Source organism: Lampetra fluviatilis, chromosome 5 (genome assembly GCF_964198595.1).
Source record: "Lampetra fluviatilis chromosome 5, kcLamFluv1.1, whole genome shotgun sequence".
In the NCBI taxonomy this organism is placed as follows: Eukaryota; Metazoa; Chordata; class Hyperoartia; order Petromyzontiformes; family Petromyzontidae; genus Lampetra; species Lampetra fluviatilis.
The window spans coordinates 18157244-18185163 of record NC_136279.1 but is presented as its reverse complement, the minus strand read 5'-3'; the positions used below and the strand labels follow the sequence as shown (position 1 = coordinate 18185163).

Below are 27920 nucleotides of genomic sequence, written 5' to 3'. Positions count from 1 at the left end.
GGACGGCTCGAAGGTTTCTCTATTGGACAGGACGGCGGGTTCTGTATCGGTCGGGAGGGGAGGCTCCATATCGGACGCAACAATCCATCTCCGCGTCAACGTCGTTGTCAGAGCGTCGTTTGAGAGCCGACCAGCTCGGTCACAACGACCGCTCGCGCGCGGCAAGGAGACGAGGGTGTTGTAGCAACCTCCAAATCGCACGCGGCACGGGGGTGTGGTCAGCAACGAATCGGCAAGGCTTCCGTCGACTTCCAACCGAGAGAACACCGGTCAACTAAGACTCGCGGCCCTGAGCCTCCATCGCTGCCTCGACAACGACGGTCACCGAGAGCGCTCGATCCAACAAAACAAAACGTGTCCACGACGGTAGAGCGATCGTAACACAACCCCCCCCCCCCCCCCCCCCCCCACTTCAATCTACCCCCTCCTCCCTCTCAACATCAGAATTCGGCCGGGGGGTTAGGCGATGGGATCAGGCATCGGTGTGACGCCGGTCCCCATCCCTGCTTGTGTTTTCCCGCCAGCAAGGACAAGACACGGACCGGCGCTGGACTGGGGCGGAGGCGCGATCCCGAACACCCCAAAGCGGATTCGCCCCCCGCCCCGTCGAGGGGAAAGGAGCGGGCGACGCAAGACGCGTTCCCCCCGGCTCGCCGCAGCCGAGAGCGAGCCGGCCGGTTTCTCGCCGTCGCGTTCAGCTCCAGAGGCGGTTGCGTTTAACGAGCTTAAATCCCCGACACTCACCCCACCCCATCCCACCCCACCCCATAAACGGCCACGGCACGCCTCCGTGAACCCTATCGCGCGCGGATAATTGGTTAAACCTTCCCCAAGTGCTGTCCCCGCCATTCCTATTTATATATGTATAGCGCGCCGATGCGAGTGTTTCGCCGCGACGCGCGTGTTCACGTCGCCCGTCCACGGTCGGCGAGGAGCAGCAGCGCCGTCGTCACGCGCGGGCGGGCGGGCGCAGTGGGACGGCGGTTTTGTACGCGTGCGGGCCGAGTGCGTGAGTACGCGTGGGTTGTGTGTGCGCACGCGTGTAGCCTGGCACAAGCGCCGTGGTGACGTCACGGTCACTTAGTGGCGAATGGCAGTTGGTGATGTTGTGTGTGTGCGTATGTGTATATGTGTGCATGTACACGTGTGTGTCTGTGTGTGTACACGTGTGTGTCTGTATGTGTCTGTGTGTGTACGCGTGTGTACACGTGTGTGTCTGTGTGTGTCTGTGTGTGTCTGTGTGTGTACGCGTGTGTACGCGTGTGTCTGTGTGTGTGTGTCTGTGTGTGTCTGTGTGTGTACGCGTGTGTACGCGTACGTGCGTGGGCCTTCTGGGAGCCCTGCGGGCGCCCTACAGCCGCTTGTACATGAAGAGGTGCGCCTTGCAGTTGGTGATGTTGTGTGTGTGTACGCGTGCGTGCGTGGACCCTACAGCCGCTTGTACATGAAGAGGTGCGCCTTGCAGTTGGGGCAGGTGTGCTCCACGTCCTTGAGGTCGTCGACGAGGAACGGGATGAGGCAGCAGCCCAGGTCGCACCTGCGGCAGCGCAAACAAAGACAAAGGTCGCCCATGTAGCCTTGACGGAATTTGGAGGCAAGGTGCCGTGAGCGAGTAGCAGCGCCGATGAAGGCCGGAACGGCACGCGAGGGGGTGGGTGGCCAGCACCAAGCCGGGCCGCCTTTGTCTCCCTAGCGGCGATGTTTACACATTGCACCGGGTACTCATTTGAGGCTGAGTTGACCTAGGTGAGGCCCAGGACCGATTTCAAAAATCGTTACTGGTGTTGGCCAGGAGCGGGAATTGAACCGGTGTATTGCGCTAAACACTACACGACCACTCCTCATTTCTTTTATTTTACCAGGAAAGGCCCAATGGGCTACATGGCTCGTTTTCAAAAGCAACCTATCACAAAGGATAGCTCAACGAAGTCGCTGTTTACCAGCACAAACGCACACAAACACCCACACGCACGCACGCCGATCCCCCGTCATAGACTGTCGTTTTGGCAAGTGCTGTTAGGTGCTCATACACACACGTGTGTGCGCGTTAACACACACACACACACACACGAGTGCAGGGTTAATGCAACATTCTCACGGGCCGTCATGTGTGCATGACCGCGTGGGCACGCACGCACGCACGCGAATACTACGATCACGGCACGCCTGGCATGAAGTCGTGCACAAGCACGCGTGCCGACGAATGAGCAGGTTTTTTTTTTTGCGCGCAAATAGGCTGACGGAGCAGCGCGCAAACACACTGCGCAGGACGAGGAACGACACACACCGGGCCGGTTCAAAAAGAACCGATCCGCGATTGGCGACGCGGCCACCCCCACAATCGTGGCGATTCGCGGAGTCGGCGAAAGGCTCAACCGCTACAATTCCTAACGAATGGCACAACCACGCAGCCACACAGCCACGCGCACACAAACCACGCACACCGGCTCCTGCGCACGCTCCAGGCCGCAACGACAACAACCAAGCAGCTCGAAGGGGGGCAGGCAGTTATTTTAAGCGGGGCATGCAACTTTTCCCTCTCTCTTCAGGGGGCATCGACCAGGGGCTAAAGAAAACTACGGCCCCCGCACCATTAATCAAAACGGCCGGCTAATTGCAAACACACAGCAACAGTTGCGGCCGTGCTCAGGGAAAAAAAAACTGTGCTGTTGGCGCCGCCCGCTGTGGTTGGCCACGACGCAGGGGGGGGGGGGGGGGGGGTGGGGGGGGGGGGGGGGCCGCCCGGAGGCCACCGCGCCGTCGGTCTCCATCGTCGCGGTGCGACAGCTGCGAGATTTCGGGGGGGTTTGGGGGGGGGGGGCAGGCCGCCGAGCTCGTCGGGGCCCGCCCGGCCAAAACGCTCCTCGCCCTCTTGCCCGCTCGCCCGCCCGCCCAGAATCGGCATGTCGATCGGACGCTCCCGACCCCGCAGCGTGTGATCTCGAGGCGACGCCTTTGGGCTCCGGGCGGACTGTCACCGTCGCTGTCGCCACGTCATTAATTGCGAGCGGCGGCGGCAGCATCACGATAACAGCGGCGGCGGTAGAAGCAGCATCAAATAATACGTATATCATCACCACCATTAGCAGCAGCAGCATCGTCATCAGCAGTATCAACTTAAAAATAATCATCACAGGGGCGCAACGGTAGAATTGATGCGGCTCCAGCACGCGAGCGGATTGCACCGCTGCGTCTCCACCGCCGGCCATTGCCCCCCCTTCTAGTGACGATGCACCCCGCCAGAGCCCCACTTAACTTCTCTCAAAGTCATAGGCGAGTCTCTGCCCCGCGCACGCACGTGTGCGCTCTCCGATCCGCGTGGCTCTTCTTGTCCTCCCGCAACGCGATTCCGAACGTGCGCCTCTTCACACGCCTCTCCGCACACCTCTTTCGTTCCGCGTTCTTAGTCAGCATCCGTGCCCATGATCCATGTGTTATGTACGGACGGACGGACGGGTGATGTATGTGCAAGTACTGTCTGCTGAACTTATTTCGCACCGGTGTACGTAGCCAACTGTGCTACGTACACAGGTGCGAAAACATGTGATGAGCACCGATTAGAAACTTTCTACAGGGCCGATGAAAGTTAGACTGCTCCCCACCATGAGAATGTAGAATTTACACCACCAGAACTGAGCGCCACACTTGGTTCTGATGGGGGGGGGGGTGCGGCGTGGGAAGGGGGAGACTTCTGGCTTTTCCACCCCGGCTATTTTAATAACATCTGGGAGATGACCTTGACATATCGGTTGTGAGTTAAGTGTGCGGGCGTGTGAATGTATGCACGCACGCACGCACGCATAAGCTCATCAAACTAGCCGGTAGCTCCTTCTCTCTCTCTCTCTCTCGGTGTGTAATCGAGACGACGTCCCGGGCCCCGTGCTGCATTTTGATGTGGCCGGCGCTGGGCGGCGATCGAAGTGCAAGTCCGGGGGTGGGGGGGGGGGGCAGGGGGTGGAAACGGCACGGAAATAACCGCACGGCCGTGCCACCGCCATAGGATCAGCGTCTGCACCGAACCGCCCGGGCTGCTGGGTCGGCGGTGGCGGCCGTCCAGATTCCGAGTCGAGGCAATTGCGCAAGGCGGTACATGTCCGTAGCCATAAGAATGTGGAATTCCCACCCACCGCCAGGCTCAGGGAAGCTCGCGGAGACGAGCGACGCTCCGCGGTTGCTTTCAGCGGCGCGGGCTCGCTCAACGCCGAGCGGTGGAGTGATTGAACACTACCCTGGTGATGCCGTGAATTGTCGCGATTCCACTTACGGGGTCGGTAACTTTTTTTTACTCGTACGTCTCGGCGGTGAATAGCGGCGCCTCGAGTGACTGCAGGGATGGGATAAGAGATGGACGACGCTGCCAACGCTCGCCTCGGGCCGAAACTGCTCCCGAAGCGTTTCATTGCTTCACGCTACCCGGCTGTGAGCTGCTACGCGGCGCACGTGGTGGCTGGCAACCTTCAGGATTTGATTCGGGTGTTGAAATAGGCTCCCAGATTTTCTGCCAACGTCAAGCAAAACGTAAATAATGCTGGCACGGGGGGAGGGGGGGAAGTCACCGTTTGCGATGGGACAGTCACACGAGGTCACATGACAGGTTCTTCACAGGCGGCGCAGCCAATCACGGAAGCAAGCGGCCTGCGTGGCGACGTGAAATCCAACGTGGACTTTTCACGAAAACACCGCGACGCTTACAGCAGCAAAAAAACAAACAACGCTTCCACCGGTAAGAAACTGGGTTCGAATCCAGACAGCTGCCCATGATTACACCGGGTTCTCAAGTCCAGTGAGTCGATGGTCTCAGCTCGCTCACCAACGACTGCGCAAACAAAAGCAATGACCACGTCAAATTCGGTTCTGCACTTCATTTGGCTAAATTCCAGCTCTGAGAATGCAATATTGGTTTGGCCGGCGTGCAATGACAATAACTCTCATATGCAGAATGAGTGAGAAATTGCCTTGCCCTACTGTGTGGACGGGATGTCGCTTGTATGTATGTATGTTGAACTTCTTTTGCACCGTACGTAGCCAACCGTGCTAATCGGAGGTGCGGGGGAAGGACAATAAACGAAAGTTTGAAGGTATCTCAAAGGTAGCCCTGTGAAATAAACTTCTGTGGGCTGTCCTCTAGCACGCTAAGGTTGCACATCTGTGAGAGTTACCGAATGGCTCTTCTTCGTCTCACGATGATGCCGACAGCACTATCGGGATAATATTGGGGGAATTATAACAAAAATAAACAGATGATGGGCTCGTTAGCTGCTCAAACAGAAAGGCGTCTCCCTGTTGTGCCGAGGGTGGAGTGGCGCTAATCCTCATTGGTGACACACCCCGAGCCCGCAGTGGAAATTCCACATTGCCGTGACGGCACCTAGTCCTTCTGTGGCATGGCCAGTAGACCTCCCACAAAAGTCACTAATTTTAGCAGGTGGTGGTGATGATGTTGGGCTGAGTCGGCCCCCAACCGGAATCTGAACACGTGACCTCCCTATTGTGAGTCGGTCGCGCCAGCCACAGGGCCACACAAAACCAATACAACATGAAGGGCAGCAGAGATGAAGGTATTCCTGTCAATCCACTGCTGGATGAAGGCCTCCCCACACCTTGCTGCTCATGGGGGTTATTTACCATACTTCACCACAATGGTCGAGAGGGGGGGGGGAAGCAGAGGACATCTTCGCCACCTAGGCCGGGAATCGAACTCGAGTTACCGGGTGCAAAGCGCAGTGCGCTAACAGCTGCGCCACCGCTACGCACCCAAAAGAGGAAGGAATCGACCGCGTTGGTAACGGTGTGGCAGGAACAACCGAAAACGTTACAGGGACAACACCTCACAGCGAAGCTGGCCGCACGAGTTCCATTCCCGTCGGCGAGCATTAGCGGAATGAGTCCTGGGCACCCGATCCCAGAGGTCGCAAACGGGATTTGATTCCTTACCCGTACCCGGCCGCACCAGGGTCGCAAACGGGTACCCGTACCGACCGGGTACGGGTACCCGTATGCTACCCGTACCCTCCCCCGAAATGAGTGACAAACGGTTACTCACCGGTGACTCACGGCCTACCCGTACCCGTACCCGGCCGCACCAGGGTCGCAAATGGGTACCCGTACCTGGCTGGGTACAGGTAGCCAGGTATCGGGTAGGGTACGGGTATCAGGTACCCCGTTGCGACCTCTGCCCGATCCCCATCGCCAACACGCACTGGCCAGCGTGGTAAAAGTATCGTCATAGACGCGTCAATTTAACCAAAAAAATTTGGGGAAAAAACGCTAACGGGCAAATACGCAAAAACATCACGTGGGTGTGCGCGCTCACGAGACGTGGCGGAACAAAACCATCTCAGGTTGTTGCCGTCTCTTTCCGAGCCACGGCGAGAGAGGGAGGGCGAGACCCAAGGCGAGCGAGAGAGAGAGAGAGAAATGGAGAAGACAGCGAGCGACATGGAGCGAGCGAGCGAACGAGCGAGCGAGCGAGAGAGCGGTGCGCAAGAGAGAGAATGAGAGGGCTGCGAGTGGTAGAGCCACTCCTGGGCCCCTTGCGGGTGAGCTCATGCGTTTGGAAGCCCTGGCCCGACTCCTGGTCCTCGACAGCTCATGCTCATCCTCCTCCTCGGGGAGACGTGCCTCCAAAATAACCGGAACGAGATCTTGGCGCGCGAAGCGAGCGAGAGAGGGAGGGAGAGGGAGGGAGAGAGACGGGGGGGGGGGGGATCATCGCTAGCCTTGCCGGCAAGATTAACGAGCAAGGCGGTGGTGGCGATGGAACTACGGTCGCCGAGGCTTTACCCAGAGCCATGGCTGCGTCCCCACGCACACGCGCTTGAGTGCGAGCACGGCGAAACCTTTTATGGAAAACCGCCCCACGTGTTTAATGAATTCCAGGTAAGGCCCACTTAGATATATAGCTCTTTTTTTCCCAGAAGCGACCTGGCCACAAATCATCAACAGCTCAACGAAGCGGCTTATCATCACGTGGAAATTTATACCAGCCAAATACTCGAAACGCACATGGAGGTGAAAAGCGGAGGACCCGGAGGAAAAGTCCACACGACCACGGGGAGAGACACGCACACTCCAAATACACAGCAGGCGTCAGGGTCGGGATCGAACCCACGACGTGCTGCATACCAGGAGAGGGAGTTAACATCTCGCCAGCGCGCTGAGTGGCCCCACTGGCTCAGGGCGATCGTAATGGCTGCGTCGGAGTCACCGAGTCGTCGGCACCGATGAGTTTATGGGTTCACGTTCTGAGGCTGCGTGTCCCTCTTGTCTTTATCTGGGGACTCATAATGGACGTGTCGGAGATGCTCAGACAGCACCGATGAGGTTCTGGCTCCAGGTTTTGGGTGCGGGTGTCACTCTCCCTCTCTGGGGACTCTTAAAGGCTGTCACGGACGCAGGAGCCAGCACTGGCAGGTCGACAAGTTCAAGTGCTGCACCTTAAGTGTCTGACTCTCTTATTCAGGAGGGAGGCGGGGGGGGGGTGTAATGAGCCAGTAACATTAGAATCCTGGGTTGGAGTTGTGGATCTGGTCTCAGCTGGTTCATGATTACCGCATCGGCAAAGCGCTGAACCACCACAAATGGGCTTTTGGCTTCAGGTCATTGGGACTGGGTTCGTCTTTGCTCTCTCTCTTTCTCCTTGAATGAAGTTACAATGTCCGCGTCAGAGGCACACTCAGTTGTACCACCAGATGTTTCTTTCCCGTCTTTATTTCAAACGTGGACTCATCATGGCCGTTCCATGGGGACCAGAGCCCGCGGGTTTGGCGCGCTGGATTCAAACATCGGCGTTGGTTATTTACGCGGACGCGCACGCACTCGACTAAACCATCCTCGTGTGTAGTGAGTTTTAACGTCTCGGCCGGGTCAGTCACTGGCGTCAATCGATACCAGAATTTTGAGCGATGGTTTTGCGTCGAACTAGGACCAATTTCTAACGGAGAGGCTCTTCCTTGCCCTTTAGACATCGGCAGTTCCCCAGCACTGCTTGAAGCAAGCCTGACTCTGCAGTCGAGACACTGAATGTGCTGCTGGAGAGGTTCACTCCACAAAAGGCCGTGGGGCTGATGAGATGTGTAAAAACAAACGTTTCATATTTTGTACGCGGCGATACTGACAGATGAATGAGGCGGGACTTCTAGACGAGACCAAAACCTCCGCTTAGACGTTTGTACCGGGGAACACTTCCCAAGTCTGTCCGCGGGAAGAGTCCTGCATGTGCCAAACCAAAGTTGGAGGGAGCGCACTAGAAAGACGATAGGCTCACCACCTCCACGGGACCACCGCTGGCATCCAACCCATGGTGGCGAGATGTTAACTACCTTGCCTGGTATACAGGAGGTAGTGGATTCGATCCCGACGCTGACGCCTGCTGTATAATTGGAGTTTGCATCTCTCTCTCCCTGTGGTCGCGTGGATCTTTGCATGTTCTGCCCGTGGTCACGGGAAGAACATGCAAATAGGTTTTTCCCTCCACATTTGGAATCTTACGTGCGTTTAAACAATTTGGCTGCAATACATTTCCACGTGATAAGCCACGTGAAAAGCTGAAAAAGAGCTACATAGCTTAGTGGGCGTTACCTGAAAAAAAAAAAATTGTTTAAATAGTTTAGTAGTTTAGTTTCACCCCGACCGTCAAATAAAGCCCATTCAATCCGCGCGTCTCTTCCGGCTCCCTTCCGCCCCCCACCTCTGGCTCCGCTGCACGGGCCGCACGGGGACACGGAAGAGATTACGATCGCGCCCTTGTGATCCCCCCGCTGTCAGCGCGCCGGCGATCACTAATCATAGCCCTCTTGTGTTTGCTTTGGAAAAGGAAAAAAAACGCGCCGCTTTTAAAATAGGCCCAAAGATTATGTCGTTGTGACCTATTCCTGAATCCTTGTTTTCCCCAAACCGCCGCTCGTCCGTTTCCGGACCCTTTTTTTTTGGTGCGTTCGTTTCCCCCGGACGCCCTCTTCGTACAGCTGCCCGGATTAATCTCGACAAGTAGCGGCGGCGGTAAAGAGAATCGGGGCGTGTGCGAGCGCTGCCGTTTGAAGTGGGTCGGCGACGCGCCGTCGTTTTTTGGGAAGGGGAAAAAAAAAGTTTTCGGATCATTGGGAAGCGTCTCCCGGGTTCAAAACGAAAGGGGGCGTTGGGGCGGCGCTCAACTCTGTTTCCACAGTGGGAAATTCCACATTCCCATGGGCGGCGGGGGGGGGGGGAGCGGTGGGGGAAATTCTCTCCGTAGGATGAACGCTGTTGAATTTCATCCGAGCGAGCGTGCGAGCGTTCGAGCGGGCGAGAGAAAAAAAAAACTTGACGTGAAATATACCTACGGAATATGAGAATAAGCTTTCTACCCACGGTGGACACTGCCCATGGTGGACACTGTCTGTGGTGGACACTGTTCATGGTGGACACTGTTCATGGTGGACACTGTTCATGGTGGACACTGCCCGTGGTGGACACTACCCAAGGTGGACACTGCTCATGGTGGACACTCCCCACGGTGGACACTTATCATGGTAGACACTGCCCCTAGTGGACACTTACCATGGTAGACACTGCCCATGGTGGACACTGTTCATGGTGGACACTGCCCCATGGCAGACACTCTATTGAATCTTCCACCCCAGGTGGTACTGCCCACTATCCCCCCCCCCCTACCCAACTCGCCCCCCCACCAGCTACCCCCCCTCCCCCCTCACGGACTGAGAAGCGGTAGGGAGGGGGGAGCCCCCCCCCCCCGCCCCGCACTCACCCGACGATGCAGCAGAGGACGCACATGAGCACGCTCATTGTGCCCGAGACGTGAGAGGTCTGCGTCGTGACCAGCAGCTGGCAGTGCGGGCACACCATGCGCATCGGGTACGGCTGGGGCACCTCGCTGTGCAGCAGCGTCACCGCCTGGCCCGCCGCCGACGGCACGACCATCGTGGGGCCCGCGGGACCGCCGGGCCCCCCTGCCGCCAAGGGCTGGCCGTACGCAGGGTAGGGGCACACGGGCTGCGGCGGGTAGAAGGCTGGTCGGAGAACGGAGGGGGAGGCGGGGCGGAGAGGGGGACGATGTTGATTTACCATTGTTGTGGTGGTGGTGGTGGTGGTTGTTGTTGGTGATTGATGTACATAAGATGACAATTGCGTTCGCCTGCACCATCCCTTTCAGATGGAACATCTCGTTTTGGCAAGGGTGTCCAGGGTGTTAGGTGACGAGACGCCAAACACGTCCACACACAACATAGACACAAAGATAAAGACCCCTCCCCCCATAGCTTGTAACAGACTGTTGGGCCAAGTGCAGTAAGCGAGCGCCTATGAAGGCCGGCACGGCACACGAGGCGGTGGGTAGCCAGCACCACGCCCGGCCGCGTTTGTCTCCCTAGTGGCGATGTTTACACACCGCACTAGGTACTCATTTGAGGCCGAGTCGACCTAGGAGAAGCCCAGGACCGGTTTAGATAATCGTCACCGGTGTTAGCCGTGAGCGGGAATCGAACTCGGTCGCTGGGTTCATAGTGGAACGCGATAACCGCTACATTACCACTCCCGACACAAAACACTATAACACACACAAAGCAAACACATAATGACACTTACGCAAACTAATTAATAATGTAACATGTACTGTACAGAACACATTGATACAATGAACATCAGCATGTAGTCAAACACAAAGACAAAGATCCCCCTATTAGCCTCAACATACTTTTGGGGCAAGTGCTGTTAGCGAGCACCTATGAAGGCCAGCACGGCACACGAGGGGGTGGGTGGCCATCACCACGCCCGGCCGCCTTTGTCTCCCCAGTGGCGATGTTTGCACACCGCACCAGGTACTCATTTGAGGTCGAGTTGACCTAGGGGAGGCCCAAAGCCGATTCAAATCATCGTTATTGGAATTGGCCATGAGCAGGAAGTCGAACCAGCGCACCGCTCTCCATTTTTTTTTCAACCAGATAAAGCCCACGGAGCTCTAAAGGAGCCGTCGTCCATAAATGACGTCACGCGATTTTGGACGATTTTTGAACCCCCCCCCCACCTCGTCACACGGCGTCACAAAAAGTCAGACCCCCCCCCCCTCAAATATGACGTCACAAAGCTCTGCCCCCCCCCCCCCAAAAAAATAGAAAACATGCTTCAAATCGCTTTAAACTATTGTCATTGTAGTGCGTATTTAATGTGCCGCTGCACTCTGATGTTGTAGGAGAAAACATTTATTAAAAAGTCTATTTAATTAAGTAGAACGTGTCGTCTATATTTATTTAAAGTTGCGCATTCTTACGTGACGTCACATTTCTCACCCACCCCCTCGTCACACATCGTCACAAATGTCTGACCCCCCCCCCCCCTGGATGCGTGACGTCATTTATGGACGGCCCCATAGCTCTTATTATGAGAAGCGACCTGGCCACACATTTTTGCTCAACGTAGTGGCTTATCCATGTGCAAAATTACAGCAGCCGATTACTCTAAGCGCACGTTTCTAAATGTGGAGGTAAAAACCAGAGGAACAGGCGAAAAATCTACGCGACCACGGGGAGAGAGACACGCAAACTACACATATACAGCAGCAGGCGTCAGGGTCGGGACCAAATCCACGACCTTCTGCATACCAGGCGAGGCAGTTAACGTCTCGCCACTGCAGCACACACATATAGCAAACACAGTAATGACATACTCTTTGGTTCACTCGGTAAAGTCACGTAGGTAGAAAAAATAAATTAAATAAAGTACGTAGAAAAATAAAATACATTTATTTTTATTTTATTTTTCTACCCACGTGACTTTACCGAAAGAACCAAAGAGTATGGATTCCTGCAGTCACGAAAGCTTCAAATCAAGACAGTAATGACACGCATACATTAATGTAAAATATACCGTAAACATTGACCATAACACTGCAGTCAAACTCACACGCACACATATCTAATTAAATGGTGCCTGCTGGCGTATATCAATTCTAATCGGGGATACGCAGACCCCTGGGGGTACGTGGCAACGTCCCAGGGGGTACATGAGGTGATCTATCAATGTGTGAAGTGATATCATACATGAGAGTCACTGGTGAATGATCACGCATGCATCTGCCAATGCAAAATAATTACGAAAATATTTGAATCCATACGGTAACTGAGAACGATATCGAATACCCTTCTAAACTCATTGATCGCAAACGAGCACGAACAAACAACGCCACACGTATGCAGTGTCCCGTTCAATTGATGTTATTTGCTTGCAGTATACTAGCGAATCGGGATGCCTCACAAAATGGACAATTGGTTAAACTATCGATGGTCATTATGCACACATTTATTTCTCAGAACCGTGCTGGGTAAGGCAACGTGGTACTCGGTTGAAACAAAATTCAACAAGGAGGGTACAGTAGCCAAACAAAGGTTGCCTTATTGAGTCGGCTTTGTTCGTAGAGGCACCAGGGGATGTGCACCCGCGTCCGATTGTTGTACTCCTATACTTTATTTACATTCACTTATTTACGTATCATCCACTTGCTTACCTGTCCCCTATCGTAGGCTCACAGCGTCCGTTGTATTCGTTTGTTTGGTGCAACTTGACGACCTGCCCGCCCGCCCGCCCGCCCGCCTGCCCCTGATCGGACGTCTGTGAAATAGCGCTTCGTAGCTCATCAGATTCCTCCGCCTCCAGCCTCAATAAGGATGCTGATTTTGGTCAAGGTTCTGATGCCAAGGCCTGGGGTTGAGCGCTTGCACGGTCGTTGAGCCGCACCACGCACAAACGGGGCGTCACGATTCGACGAAATCGCATCGGCGGGCTGCCTCCGGTTTTACGACGGTGGTCCGATTTTCACAAACGATCCGCACTTCTGCGACGCCTACACAACACGCCACCAACGGGTCGATCTCAACGGCGCCAAAACTCGACGTGCGACGCGTCTCCCGACACGTGCTCTGAACGGCGCGTGAGCGGGAGGGGGGGGTCTGCCTTCCAACGTGACTTGGCGTGTGGCGGTTTCGTCATTCTCGAGCGGTTTGTTTTGGTGGATGTTTTCCCGTTGAGCCCTGTCACGTACGGCCGATGAAAGGAAAAACACATCGGCGAGCGTTGTTTCTCCCCTCTCCACCGTCTACAGGGAAAATAGGGGTACCGCTTTAGGACGACGGGGGGGGGAGGTTTCCAGGATCACATTGTGTCGTAAAAGCGGGGGGCCGCCACCTGTATACAATTACAATCGCATTGTACGGTTACAATCACATTATACATGATCACAATTACAATATACAATTACAATCCCATTATACAATGACAATATACAATTGCAATATACAATTACACCCGCATTATGCGATTTCAATCGCATTCTACGATTACAATCACAATAGCTACACAACATGCACAGGATTACACAGAGAATAACAGCGTTCGCCGCGAAGTAAGGCACCTCCACGCCCTGAACGAACGCGCGACGCGCGGCTCTCATCTCCACCGGCGGTGCCCATTCCACATTACCGTGGCCCGGAAGGCATACCTGGTCCATACTCGCCGGGGGACGTTGGGTACCCCTGCTGGGGGGGGCCCATGGTGGGTGGGGTGGCGGAGTACGGGGGGAGGGCTGGGAACCAGCTGGGCTGAGTCTGCACGGGGAATTGTCCATCTGCAGCGACACACGTGAACACGCGCACACACACGCATGTGAAGACAAAGATCGCCCCGTGTAGCCTGTAACAGACTGTTAGGGCGAGTGCCGTTCGCGCGCAGCACCTATGAAGGCCGGCATGGCACACGAGAGGATGGGTGACCAACACCGCGCCCCGGCCGTCTTTGTCTCCACGGTGCCGATGTTTACACGCTGCACCAGGTACAAATTTTTAAGGCCGAGTCGAGCTAGGGGAGGCCCAGGACCGGTTCAGATATTCGCCGGCGAAGTTTGCCGTCAGCGGCAGATCGAGTTTCCGAGGGCAGTGTGCCGATCGCTGCGCAACCGCTCGCGCTCGTGCCCGCACTTACCCACGCACGCACGGACACGCGCCCAGATCCACGTCCCCTTCACTATCGCGCGTCACGCACGCTCGTAATTGGTCACGGCTCGTGTTCGCGCGCCTGACCACAACTAAACCGCAGATCCCAGCCCCCTCTGCCACGACCACGCCTGGGCGCCACGAACGTGCGCCCCGCTGTGACCAGCGACCCGCGACAGCAGTAATAACAGCGGCCGTTATCTGCTCTGCACATCGCGCAGCTGAGACCAGAACATATCCCCGCTTTTAGATCATCTACTTCCCCAATATCTTTGTAAACATTTGCTAAACAATAATGATATTTATCATCGTGGCTATTGCGCTTGATGCAGACTGTGCCATTCAAGGAGGCCCTGCTCGGGGCAATAACGGCTTATCCACGACAACTATTTGTTGGTAAAAAATTGCATGATCATAATACCGAATAGCACGGTTGGCTACGTACGGTGCGAAAGAAGTTCAACATACATATCCATCATCATCCACCATCATCATCATAAGCAGCCATGGTCAATCTACTGCTGGATCAAGGCCTCCCTACCAAGACGCCACCGCCGCCACCACCCCTCACAAAACTGTGCGATGTAACAATGCTGAAAATTCCCCGTACGAGGTTACACGGACGATAGCTTGGGGCACCAACCGGTTTCATCGCTCCATCTCCCCGTTGGACATCCTCTATGATGCGGTAAAATGCTTGCATAATTATAATAATAATAAAAATTCTTATAATTAGTATATTGATGTCAACTTGCTCATTCAGAAAAGCTTCATCGAGAAGATGTTTATTTATTTATTCAGGTGGGCGCTGATTGGTATGTTTAGCCGATTCCTTTTCATTGAACGAGCATCTTGTGATTCGCGATTAGTTGACTCCCAGCGAGAACGCAGCTGTTGCCAGCGCCCAGTGATGCTGGACGCGACCTCCACCGAAATCTTCTTGGTTCTTTCGGTAAAGTCACGTAGAATGGAAACAATAAAAATAATAAAATAAAACATAATAAAATAACTCTCACGACGTTTCGGCCACAACGCAAGCAGCCGTCATCAGGTGAAGACCAGGTCTGTCGGGGAGACAGACCCTGGTCTTCACCTGATGACGTGACTTTACCGAAAGAACCAAGAAGATGAATCCCTGCAGTCACGAAAGCTTTAAATCGAAACTCCACCGAAATGTTCGACAAAACCAACAAACCAAACCAGGTGGCACATGAAGTGCGTCAGGGTGTGTCAGAGCGCGCCGGGCGGATCGGTTGCCCTGCACGTGCTCGAGGAGGAGAAGGCTGTTGCATTGCTCTGTGGTTACGTGGGCTGACGTCCACTAACTCTCTGGTGTATATCTGGTGCTCTAACTGTGTAAAAGCATTCGTTAAATGATAGGTGGCACATTTGCCTCCCACGTGACAGAGGTCGCAACCGGGTACCCGATACCCGTACCCTACCCGATACCCGGGTACCCGTTTGCGACCCTGGTGCGGCCGGGTACGGGTACGGGTAGGCCGTGAGTCACTGGTGAGTCACCGTTTGTCACTCATTTCCTAACGTCTTGTCTCTTCTCACAATTCAAGTTCCTAGAATCAATCCACCCGCGCCTGCAACATGGCTTCATCCCAGAGGTCGCAATCAGGTACCCGATATCTGTACCCTATCCGTACCCGGCCGGGTACGAGTAGGGTACGGGTACGGGTACCCGTTTGCGACCCTGGTGCTGCCGGGTACGGGTAAGGAATCAAAACCCGTTTGGCGACCTCTGCCACGTGACCACGTTGTTTGATTGTCTCTGTCGGGTGTGTGCTGGAGGGTTATAGTTTTAAGAAAAAAAAGTAACTGATACTTGCACCCACGAGATCAAACGAAAGAAACAAATAATGAATCAGGCGCAGTTGCATTTTGACGACCTTTTTGTGGTTGTTGTCGTTATTGTCGCCGTTGTTGTCAAGAAGTGTAGATGAAGGGGGCGATACTCATCCTTTTGCTCCCGCGTCCAAATGCGTCACCCAATAAGCGATGGGGGCTCGCCCGTACGTGCTCTCCCACGTGCGCGTTCGGGTTTAGGCCGCGACGTGCCATTCGTACGTACGTACTATGTTGAACTTCTTTCGCACCGTATGTAGGCAACCAGGCTAATTGGAGGTGCGGGGAAAGGGCAATGAACTAAACACAAAAAGCAGTGCTAAAGAAATTAGCTTTCAATCTAGATTTAAAAGTGCATCGCTCCAGTGGCTTCCTGATATCGGAAGGCAGGGTATAGCCGCGGCCAGAGAAGAGCCTCTGAAAGCGTTCGATGTGGTGACCGTCTTTGTTCGATGGTTAGCTAAAAGCTGTTGCGAGGATAACTGGAGTTAGCGTGATGGTTTATACTCTTTGACGAGATCAGCAAGCTCTTGTGGTTCATTTGTGGCAAGCACTTTATGTGTAATGAGTGCGACCTTATAACGTATTCGTTCGGCAACCAATGCAGCTGGGCGAGCACTGCACGAACACGGTCGGCACTTTGCAGTACCCGTCACGACACGTGCCAAAGAGTTTTGTGCAAGCCGCAGCTTGGTAATGTTTTTGCCAAACTTCCCGTAGAGTAGCGAGTTGTAATAATCGAGCCTTGTCGATACGACACTACATGCCACCGCGCCGTGTGTGCCGGCGATCCGCTGCGCGTGCTGCGACCTCCTTCGAGGAAACCGAACCCAGCGGGTGCTCGGGTGACCGAAACTAAGCTCCTGAAGAGAATGAAGCAGAGGGGGAATTTGGTTCCTGGAAAAAAAGCTCCCACGGCAGGCAGAGCGAAACGTCGTCCGTCGGATGCAAAAGATACTGGGTGGAATCGGGCGAGACCGGAAAAACACCGCCGTAGAGCCGTACAGCGCCACCTCGGCAATGGATCTAACCCAAAAAAACCATTTATTTTGGATAATACTGTTCGCAACAGCCTACGTGTTAGACTGAGGAAGAGGAGGCGCTGCAAATGGCCCCAAAGTAGCTCTCCAATTCTGGACCACTTCTTCAAAAAATGTTTTTTTCAAGATGAATGATTAACCCGAGAGGGCCAGGAAGCCAGACAACTGCATGGATGCACTCGCCCTCCCTTCGGGACAGAGTCCACTGTTGAAGAGACGGGGGGGGGGTGCTCGCGGATTTACTGAGGCCAATCTCCCACCATTGAGCCGAGTCCTCCTCCTCGCCTCTCTATTCATCACGGTGGTCGCTACTACAGCTGCTCTCCCACCACCTTGCTGATCTCGTCAAGGAGCAGAAACCATCACGCGAACTTGGAGTCATCCTCACAGCGGCTTTTGGCTGGCCATCGAACAAAGAGGGTTACCGCATCGCGCACTTTTGTGGCGCTTCTGCGGCCGTCTGGAAAGCTCTTCCTTCGGATATTAGGAAGCCACTGGAGCGATGCACTTTTAAATCATCTCGATTGACAAACTCATTTCTTGAGAACTGCTTGTGTGTAGTTTGCAGTCCTTATCCCGCACCTCCGATTAGGGGAGAGCGGCGGTGCGGTGGATCCGCACATCACGCTACGAACCCGGCGACCTCAGTTCGATTCGCGGCCACGGCCAATGTCAGTGGCGGGTGATATCGGAACTGGTCCTGGAGGTCTCGCCGAGGGCAACTCACTCAGCCACACATGAGTGTTTGGTGGGTGCCGTGTGTAACCATCAGGACTAGGGAACCAACACGGCCAACTAGGGTGCTGGCCACACCACCGAACCATGCGAGGCGCCGGCCTTTACAGAAGAGCTCGTTAACAGCAATTGGCTTGTAGGCCACTGTGGATTATAAGGCTAAACAAATGGCTCTGTCTTTCGCTCTCCATATGCTATTGGTGTAGTTTGTTGTCCTTCCCCTGTACCTCCGATTTGCACAGTTGACTCCGTACGATGTGAAAGAAGTTCAACATACATACGTATAAACATACCTGCCCCACTCGATCACACCTTTAAACGTTCATCTTGACTATCGCCGTAATAATTTAAGACTTCCGTTGTCATTTCCTGTCGGGAAGTCCAACCGAAACATTGCAATCACCCTTACGTACAATGCACAGAGACACACAAAAGATGCAAGGACGCCGCGAGGCAGACACGGAGACACAGGGGACAAGCTGGAGACACAAAGACACACTGGGGCAGACAAACGTGAGACGCAGGCACAGATGGGAGAAATCTGGAGACACTGGAGACCCTGGCGATGCCGACCTTGTCCGGGCTGTGGCATCGACTTGGTGTCACCGAGCAATGGCCCAGTCATTCCTGGAGGCCCCTTGGGGGCGGGGGTTGCCGACGGGGCGGTGGGCACCGAGGGGCCCACGGGGTAGGGCTCCTGGTACGGTGGGGGCGGCTCCGACGCCATGGTCTCCTCTTGGGGTCTGCTCGCTCACAGCGCAGCAACACGCAGCGGAAGCAGCAGCGGCGTCAACTCCCTACAGCTGGGTCCACACCTCAACGATTTGGCTACGCGACTTGATTGCACGCAACTGAATCGATTCACACATGGACGTCTCTGCAACGAGTCGCGAGCAGTTGTTCGCAACCGGTTTCTGCTTACGGTAGGGTTGCGAATCCTCGACTCTCAAGCGGCGATCCGCTCAGGGATTCGTAGCGGCACGGTCCATCGCCGCTGCATGCTGCATACGCGCAGCTGCGATTGGACATATTACAATCCCGCCTGGATTACACGCCGTGCCATGTCCTCATCCCGCACCTGCTCGCTTAAATGTTGACAAAGTAGTCGCGGCGATATTGAGTCACGCGACCAAGGCCCGGCTTGCCTAACGCGCTCGCTCTTGCCTAGCCATCTCTCAGCTACAGACCAGTTTCCATCCAGAATCTCCATATTATAATCTAACTCAGATCCGGAAGAATGCTGGTGAACAGTGGAATAACGTGGATGTGCAGAATAAATACCTCAATCGATCCCCAAAACATCGCACATCCAGGCTTTGGACATTCCTCGAAGACACTGGTGAAGCCATCAACTAAATGTAGCCCTATATGTGCCATATAGTAAACCCATACAGATACACAGAGATACGCAGAGACTCATAGAGATACATTATACACCCACGACAATGCATAGGATACCCATAGAGACAGATGTTCATAAAGATACATTTAAGACACGCCACAGTGTGATCGTGGCGATGCAACACAAACTATGGACCATATAGTGAACACATACAGACACACAGATGTAGGTAGAGGCTCAGAGATAATTAGAGACCCATGAAAATATATAGAGACCCACAGAGACACAGGTATCGATCGAGACTCATAAAGACAAGCCACAGTATGATCATAATCATGCCACCCAAACTATGGACCATATAGTAAACACATACAGACACACAGATATAGGTAGAGGCTCAGAGATAATTAGAGACCCATGAAAATATATAGAGACCCACAGAGACACAGGTATCGATCGAGACTCATAAAGACAAGCCACAGTATGATCATAATCATGCCACCCAAACTATGGACCATATAGTGAACCAATGTGGTCTGCAATCCATCAACAGAGGAGTAATAGTAAAAACTACACAAACTCTCTCCTGAAGTCTTCTTGTCGTTGCTAGCAGACCTCGACATTGACATTTAGATCCTGAACATTATATTTTTTTATCAGATAAGGCCCACTGAGCTATATCGCTATTTTTAAGAAGCTACATGGCCATCACAAATGACAGCTCGACGCTCAGTGCCACGTCATCGCCCCCATCAACGTTCAGCTTTGCGCCTGCCCCCCCCCCGCCCCCCCCCCCAGACTGCACGGCTTGTTTCGTAAAGGGGAATTTTCCAAACGAACTCGTTTCACTCATCGGTTGAATGAAGGCAGCTCCTGAGTGAACGGTGCAAATGCTGTGAGTTTGCGTGCGATGTGGACAGTGATTACTGCACACGACTAAAACTCACCGCAACTAAATTGGGGACCGTGCTTCGTTTGGCCAAAATCCAGCTTCTGAGAATGAAAATATCGGTTTGACTGCCACGCCATGAACATTAACAGTGGGTGGGGAAGTGCTGCCATCTACTGTGTGTGTACACCTCAGGGTTCACTTGAAGGGATCATGAGAGGTAGTAGCTCTGTTGTATCCGCTCCCGCAGGCCATTGCACCTGAGCATATCACTAGCAACTGGGAAACTTGGGCATGGAGCATTCTGGTCCACATACCCGGAGTCACATGATGGCTCCAGGGGTGTGTCTTATCGGTTGGCACAGCCCAATCTTCCAAATCCCTCCGTAAACACGATCATATTTTTTCCCGACACTGTGTTTGGCACAGATTCATAACCGACGCCACGGTGGCGATATATTTGTCCCGACATTGTGTGACCACCCTTCAATTCCGTGACTGAATAACAATAAATATTTCACCGATGACCGATGCCGATGGGCGGTAATGGTGATTGAAAGGGGGGGGGGGGGAGGGCTGGGTAATGATGCAGCCTGAAACGTCGAACGACAAGCCGTTTTCCAACGAGCGGCTGCGCAATGAGGGCAGCCCAAATTTCCTCGCCTGCAAAACCGTTGTTCGAGTACATTAGGGGTCCCCATCGGCAGCGTTGGCCCGTCATCGGCAAGACCGGTGCAGCACACAGTGACGGCAGGGAAGAGAGGGGTGGTTGGTGGGGGATGTGCAAGGGTCAGGCTTGCCGACACTGGCAAATCTGGGTGGCGCACCCGAGCACGTGAACATCCGCAAGGTGCGGAATCAAAGAGACGTCGCGCCCCGCGAAAAACGCGAACGAACGTAATTTTTTTTTGAAAGTACCACGAGGGTGGTGATTTGTTCAACGGCGATCCCGGAAACGTCCCTTTTCGACAGATTAATATTTTTTTTTCCGCGAGAACGTGACCACGTCTCCAATCGCCATCGTCAAGCGGGGCGACTACTGCCGAGACGATGCGGGGGGTGCGATGTTAAATGTGTTTTGGCCGTTCCGCCAAAGAGATGTCAATGGAGCCCCGGAAAAAGGTTCCGTGCTCCAGCTAGGAGCGTTGCCGATCCTCGTTCGTGGCATCAAGCCAGCTTCCAGAAAGTTCCACATTCTCTTGTGTGCCAATTATTTACCTTCTGATAAGTATGCCAATTACTTACCCAGGAATGCCTCACCGAGTCACAAGATGAGCATTTTAATACTTCTGGCATTTGGATTTTTCAAGTTCGAAGTATGGACTGATTTCCAGTCATTCTACAGCAGAATGCACAAGTCTCTTTTTTAAGCTGGTGGTGTGGGGGGGGGTCTTGCTACATTGGGATGGTCTGGCCAATTCGCCTGATGAGCGTTTAAGCTTCGCGTGGGAGCTAACAACACAAGAGGAGGTGACACTCGACATCTCCTGGCCACACCAAAGACAAATATCCCCCGTTTAGCCTGTAACAGACTGTTGGGGCAAGTGCTGAAAGCGAGCACCTATGAAGGCCTGAATGACACACGAGGGGGTGGGTGGCCAACACCATGCCTGACCACCTTTGTCTCGCTAGTGGCGATGTTTACACACTGCACCATACTCTTTGGGTCTTTCGGTAAAGTCACGTAGGTATCAAATAAAATAAATCACGTTTCGGGCGCAACACAAGCATCCGTCATCAGTTACTCATTTGAGGCTGAGTCGACCTAGGGGAGACCTAGGACCCATTCAGATAATTGTCACTGGCGTTGACCATGAGCGGGAATCGAACTCGGGTCGCCGGGTTTGTAGCGCAGCGCGCTAACCGCTACACTACCGCTCCCCACTGGCCACAACTTGTAGCCACACACCTATGATGCCCGGCAAGCCCTGGTGGTCCATGTAAGAAACCAGTCTCCAATTCCACATTCATGTGGCAGGTGTTACCTTCATAGCGTTAACTTCCCACAGAATAGGTGCTCATTTTTTGGATCGTGGAGAGACGATATACCGAGTTGACATAAGAAAAGGTTAATGTGAATGCCACTTACACACACGGCCGATAGCTCATCGAAGAGTCACTATGATCGTTACAAATTTTTGGTGAGACGGGACAAAACTGGTTACCATTATATATTTTTTCATTAAAATTCGATTATGGATACATTTCATTACCAAATTTTTCAAATGTCCTTCTTGGGCTGTTACAAAAACAATCCGCTGTCAGGAAGGGACCGTATGGCTCACGGCTCTGAGACCGGCGACGCTCAGAGAGACCCTGGCTTCGAATCCAGTTGTCTCAGCCCGGTCGGTGGTAATCCAATGACTGCACCACAAATACGCCACCACATTCAATTTAGTTCTGCATCTCCTAAATGTCACCTCTAAGAATTATATATATACTGCACATCAGTTGAGACGTCGCGTGGTGAACGTTAACTCCCATACGCATAGCGCCGCCCTCTGTCCCACTGGGATTTTTGCACACAGCGTTGGTGTACGGTGTTTTTTTCTGCAATATTTTGCTGTCTTTTCTTGGATTTTCTGTTTGCACTTAGTCACATATTCACTTTAAGATGTTTTCTTGTTCATGTTTTTGTTTTTTGTTTGTTGCGGTTGCACCTGATTCAAGAGCCGAATGGCTCACCGGGCTATACCTAATAAATAAACTTGAACTGTTGCGTGCCTCAGAGGTAGCTCTGCGACATCCACTTCGGCGAGGCGTTCTCCAACGCGAAGAAGTCTTTGTTACTGCACGGCGGCGGCGGCGGCGGCGGCGAGAGTTCAGACGAGGATTCTTCATCCCGTGGCGTGACAAGAACGCTGGCTGCCCCGTGCTCTCGCACTGGCAGTCTCTAACTGGGGCATATCTCACTGATGAGCCCAAATGCACACGAGCCCCGTTCAGTGGGGGTGGGGGGGGGGCGCATGTCCGTATCAACACGGTAGATAAAGGCAGTAAAGCACGAGGGTGATGCTATGAAGGGAAGGTCTACACAGTGAAAGGGGCAGGCATATTCAGTGAAGGGCATGGTAGTGAAGTAAGAGGCATGGAGGTGCGTGCAGTCGAGGGTAAGTCCATGCAGTAAATATCACTTCCATGCAGTCAAGGGCAAGGCTGTATTAATGCAGTATTGGGTAATGCAACAGTAGAGGGCAATGCTTTGTCTATGCAGAACAGGGCAAGGCTGCATTACAGACAAGACCGTCTATGCAGTAAAGGGCATTGCAGTGTATATACAGTGAATGACTTTACTGTGTCTATGCATTGGAGGGCATTACTACGTCTATGCCGTACATAGAAAGGCTGTGTCCATGCAGTGAAGGGCATTGTTGTGTTTTAATGCAGTACAGGACAGGGTAAGGCTGTATCTATGCCGTACATAGAAAGGCTGTGCTTGGAAGGGCAATTCAGTGTCCATACAATGAAGGGCATTACTGTGTTAACGCAGTACAGCACAAGGAGGTGTCTATGCCGTACAGGGCAATGCTGTGCAGGGAAGGGCAAGTCTGTGTATATGCAGTGGAGGGCATTACTGTGTCAATGCTGTACAGGGCAAGGCTGTGTATATGCAGTGAAACGCATTATTGTGTCAATGTAGTACAGGGCAAGGCTGTGTATATGCAGTGAAGGGCATTACTGTGTCAATGTTGTACAGGGCAAGGCTGTGTATATGCAGTGAAGGGCATTACTGTGTCAATGTAGTACAGGGCAAGGCTGTGTATATGCAGTGGAGGGCATTACTGTGTCAATGCTGTACAGGACAAGGCTGTGTCTATGCAGTGAAGGGCATTACTGTGTCAATGTTGTACAGGGCAAGGCCGTGTATATGCAGTGAAGGGCATTACTGTGTCAATGCTGTACAGGGCAAGGTTGTGTATATGCAGTGAATGGCATTATTGTGTTTAACGCAGTACAGGGCAAGGCTGTGTATATGCAGTGGAGGGCATTACTGTGTTTTAACGCAGTACAGGGCAAGGCTGTGTATATGCAGTGGAGGGCATTACTGTGTTTTAACGCAGTACAGGGCAAGGCTGTGTCTATGCAGTGGAGGGCATTACTGTGTTTTAACGCAGTACAGGGCAAGGCTGTGTATATGCAGTGGAGGGCATTACTGTGTCAATGTTGTACAGGACAAGGCTGTGTACTGTATATGCAGTGAAGGGCATTATTGTGTTTTAACGCAGTACAGGGCAAGGCTGTGTATATGCAGTGAAGGGCATTACTGTGTTTAACGCAGTACAGGGCAAGGCTGTGTATATGTAGAAGGGCATTACTGTGTTTAACGCAGTACAGGGCAAGGCTGTGTCTATGCAGTGAAGGGCATTACTGTGTTTAAAGCAGTACAGGGCAAGGCTGTGTATATGCAGTGAAGGGCATTACTGTGTTTTAACGCAGTACAGGGCAAGGCTGTGTATATGCAGTGAAGGGCATTACTGTGTTTAACGCAGTACAGGGCAAGGCTGTGTATATGTAGTGAAGGGCATTACTGTGTTTAACGCAGTACAGGGCAAGGCTGTGTCTATGCAGTGAAGGGCATTACTGTGTTTAACGCAGTACAGGGCAAGGCTGTGTATATGCAGTGAAGGGCATTACTGTGTTTTAACGCAGTACAGGGCAAGGCTGTGCTGTGAAGGGGCAAGGCCGCCGAACCGGAGCGAGCGAGGCCTGGCGGCTCCGTTACCTCGACCCGTGACGACGGCGATGACGGCGGTGGTGATGCTGGTGATGATGGTGGTGATGCTGGTGACGATGGTGGTGATGCTGGTGATGATGGTGGTGATGCTGGTGATGCTGGTGATGCTGGTGGTGGTGATGATGATGGTGATGATGCTGGTGGTGATGCTGGTGATGACGGCGGTGGTGATGCTGGTGACGATGGTGGTGATGATGATGATGCTGGTGGTGGTGATGATGCTGGTGACGATGGTGGTGGTGGTGATGATGATGATGATGCTGGTGGTGGTGATGATGCTGGTGACGATGGTGGTGGTGGTGATGATGATGCTGGTGGTGATGCTGGTGGTGATGATGATGATGATGCTGGTGGTGGTGATGATGCTGGTGACGATGGTGGTGGTGGTGATGATGATGCTGGTGGTGATGCTGGTGGTGATGATGATGCTGGTGGTGGTGATGATGATGCTGGTGGTGGTGATGATGCTGGTGACGATGGTGGTGGTGGTGATGATGATGATGCTGGTGGTGATGCTGGTGGTGATGATGATGCTGGTGGTGGTGATGATGATGCTGGTGGTGGTGATGATGATGGTGACGATCATGGTGGTGATGATGATGATGCTGGTGGTGATGATGATGACGATGGTGGTGGTGATGATGATGATGCTGGTGGTGATGATGATGATGCTGGTGGTGATGATGATGGTGACGATCATGGTGGTGATGATGATGATGATGACGATGGTGGTGGTGATGATGATGATGATGATGCTGGTGGTGATGATGATGATGCTGGTGGTGATGATGGTGACGATGGTGGTGGTGATGATGATGATGCTGGTGGTGATGATGATGATGCTGGTGGTGGTGATGATGATGATGATGGTGACGATCATGGTGGTGATGATGATGATGATGCTGGTGGTGATGATGATGATGATGCTGGTGGTGGTGATGATGATGCTGGTGATGATGATGATGGTGACGATCATGGTGGTGATGATGATGATGATGCTGGTGGTGGTGATGATGATGATGCTGGTGGTGGTGATGATGATGACGATCATGGTGGTGATGATGATGCTGGTGGTGATGATGATGATGCTGGTGGTGGTGATGATGATGATGACGATCATGGTGGTGATGATGATGATGCTGGTGGTGATGATGGTGACGATGGTGGTGGTGATGATGATGATGATGCTGGTGGTGATGCTGGTAACAATGATGGTGATGGTGGTGATGATGATGCTGGTGGTGGTGATGATGATGATGCTGGTGGTGATGCTGGTAACAATGATGGTGATGGTGGTGTTGGTGGTGATGATGATGCTGGTGGTGATGCTGGTGACGATGATGATGACGATGATGGTGATTGTGGTGGTGTGGATGGTGGCGATGGTGGTGGTGTTGGTGGTGATGATGATGATGATGGTGGTGATGATGATGGTGACGATGATGGTGTTGGTGGTGATGACGATGGTGATGGTGTGGGTGACGGTGACGATGATGTGGGTGACGATAATGATGGTGACGGTGATGTGGGTGACGATGGTGATGATGACATCACCACCGTGCCGCGTAACACACGAAACCCACACTCGCGGTGAGCATCACCTTCGCGTGTAACTGAACTCCACTCGCCTCTCTCCCCCTCACCACATCATCTTCTCCCCTCAGCACCAAATGGCTCTCACCCCTCACCTCCTCCTCTTACCGCGTCCACTCCTCGGCGATCAAATCCTCCCCCTCCTCCTTCTCGTCGTCGTCACCCCCACAGCGCAATGTTCACGCAGCCACACGTCCCGGATACGGATGATGATGGTGTTGTTGATGATGGTGGTGGTGTTGTTGATGATGGTGGTGGTGTTGATGTTGTGTTTGGTGACGATTGTCGTCTTTAAACGGTTCGCTGACACCGGCCACTGTTATTAATATTACTCACGTGTCGCGATGATAGTCGATGTTAGCGAGTAGCCGTTGTCGGCAAGCTGATGTAATGTCAATGTTATCCAAGGCGCTGCTGATACCCGTTGCTACTGTATTTTACAACGGAATTGACGATATCGGCGATGCTTTCTGTATCGATGGTAACCACCGACAATACTGATGGCGTTATCGGTGACGATGCAAATTGTGTTCGTGACGTTACTGCCGATGCTGCTGGTTGTATGCGTGAGGGTAATATCGGTGGATTATTCGGTGATAATTGTTATATTTTCGCTCGCGGTCGCCTTGCCGATGATGAGGCGTTGATGTCTCCGGCCTCCGCACGCCACTCCTCCCGAGGGCCACGCGCCGAGGTGACGTCACCGAGGGGCGGGGCTGGGGAGCTGGTGCAGGGGTGGGGGTCAACTCCCCCACCCCTCCACCACCCACCCCTCCACCACCCACCCCTCCACCACCCACCCCTCCACCACCCACCCCTCCACCACCCACCCCTCCACCACCCACCCCTCCACCACCCACCCCTCCACCACCCACCCCTCCACCACCCACCCCTCCACCACCCACCCCTCCACCACCCACCCCTCCACCACCCACCCTCCACCACCCACTGCCATGTCTCCCAACACAAAGTGGGGAGATCTTGAGAGACACGATGAGATACACGGACAAACAGGCACGCTGCTGGGAGACATGAATAGAGTAGCGCAGACATCCACAGAGACATGGAGAGATCCACACACACACATCAACACGGAGCTAGAGACATTGATACAAAGACAGAGAGACACACACACACAGAGACACAATAGTGCACGGAGAGATGCAAATATACAGAGACACGAAGGGACAGTCAAATATATATGTAAGGAGATACACTCAGACGCAGACACATGAACACACAGAAATGCAGCCATAAAGAATGCAAATATAGACATGCATATGGGTAAAGACACTGGGAGACAGACAGTGAGATATACCTACAATCATTTAGAAATATGATCAGTGGCGGTCCTGGTTCCCTGAAGGGGGAGGCTAAGCAAAGTTATTTTTGAGGGGCCAGCCTTCTTCTCTATAAATTCCTTGTGAGGTGACAGGAGACAGAGTTATTAGTTTACTGAGGGGTGTACACAAGAGACAAACATGGCACGAGGCGAGAGAAGATACTGACACGATAGGGATGCAATATTAATTGGCGGTTTAATTTAAATTAGATTTTATTAGGATCTAAATTCCAGCTGATATGTGGTTCACCACTATTTTTTTTCTAATCCAGGGCCCCTTTAACTGCTAGAGGCCCCGAGCGTTTGCTTAGTTTGCTTGTGCTTTGCGGGTTATGATGGTGCACTAAGTGACTCTCTTACCAGGAATTGAACTTGCGACCATTCACTTGTGAGCTCAATGCTCTGACCACAGCA

At 53.2% G+C, this 27920-nt stretch overlaps 1 protein-coding gene across 6 annotated transcripts; it reads right to left on the bottom strand.

The window, feature by feature from the left end:
* Positions 1-407: 407 nt before the first annotated feature.
* Positions 408-26876, bottom strand: CDIP1 (cell death inducing p53 target 1). Of its 6 annotated transcripts, none has more exons than XM_078857044.1 (5): positions 26501-26876; positions 18179-18348; positions 13487-13612; positions 9746-10007; positions 408-1537 (listed from the first exon to the last, which is right to left on the bottom strand). In XM_078857044.1, the coding sequence occupies exons 2-5, from the start codon at positions 18330-18332 to the stop codon at positions 1429-1431; spliced, it is 651 nt and encodes a 216-aa protein (XP_078713170.1). In that variant the 5' UTR covers positions 18333-18348; positions 26501-26876; the 3' UTR covers positions 408-1428. The 6 variants fall into 6 exon arrangements, with proteins under 6 accessions (XP_078713170.1, XP_078713173.1, XP_078713171.1 ...); XM_078857047.1 differs by having other exon boundaries at positions 26795-26856; XM_078857045.1 differs by lacking the exon at positions 26501-26876 and adding an exon at positions 26173-26489.
* Between the last annotated feature and the right edge of the window lie 1044 nt (positions 26877-27920).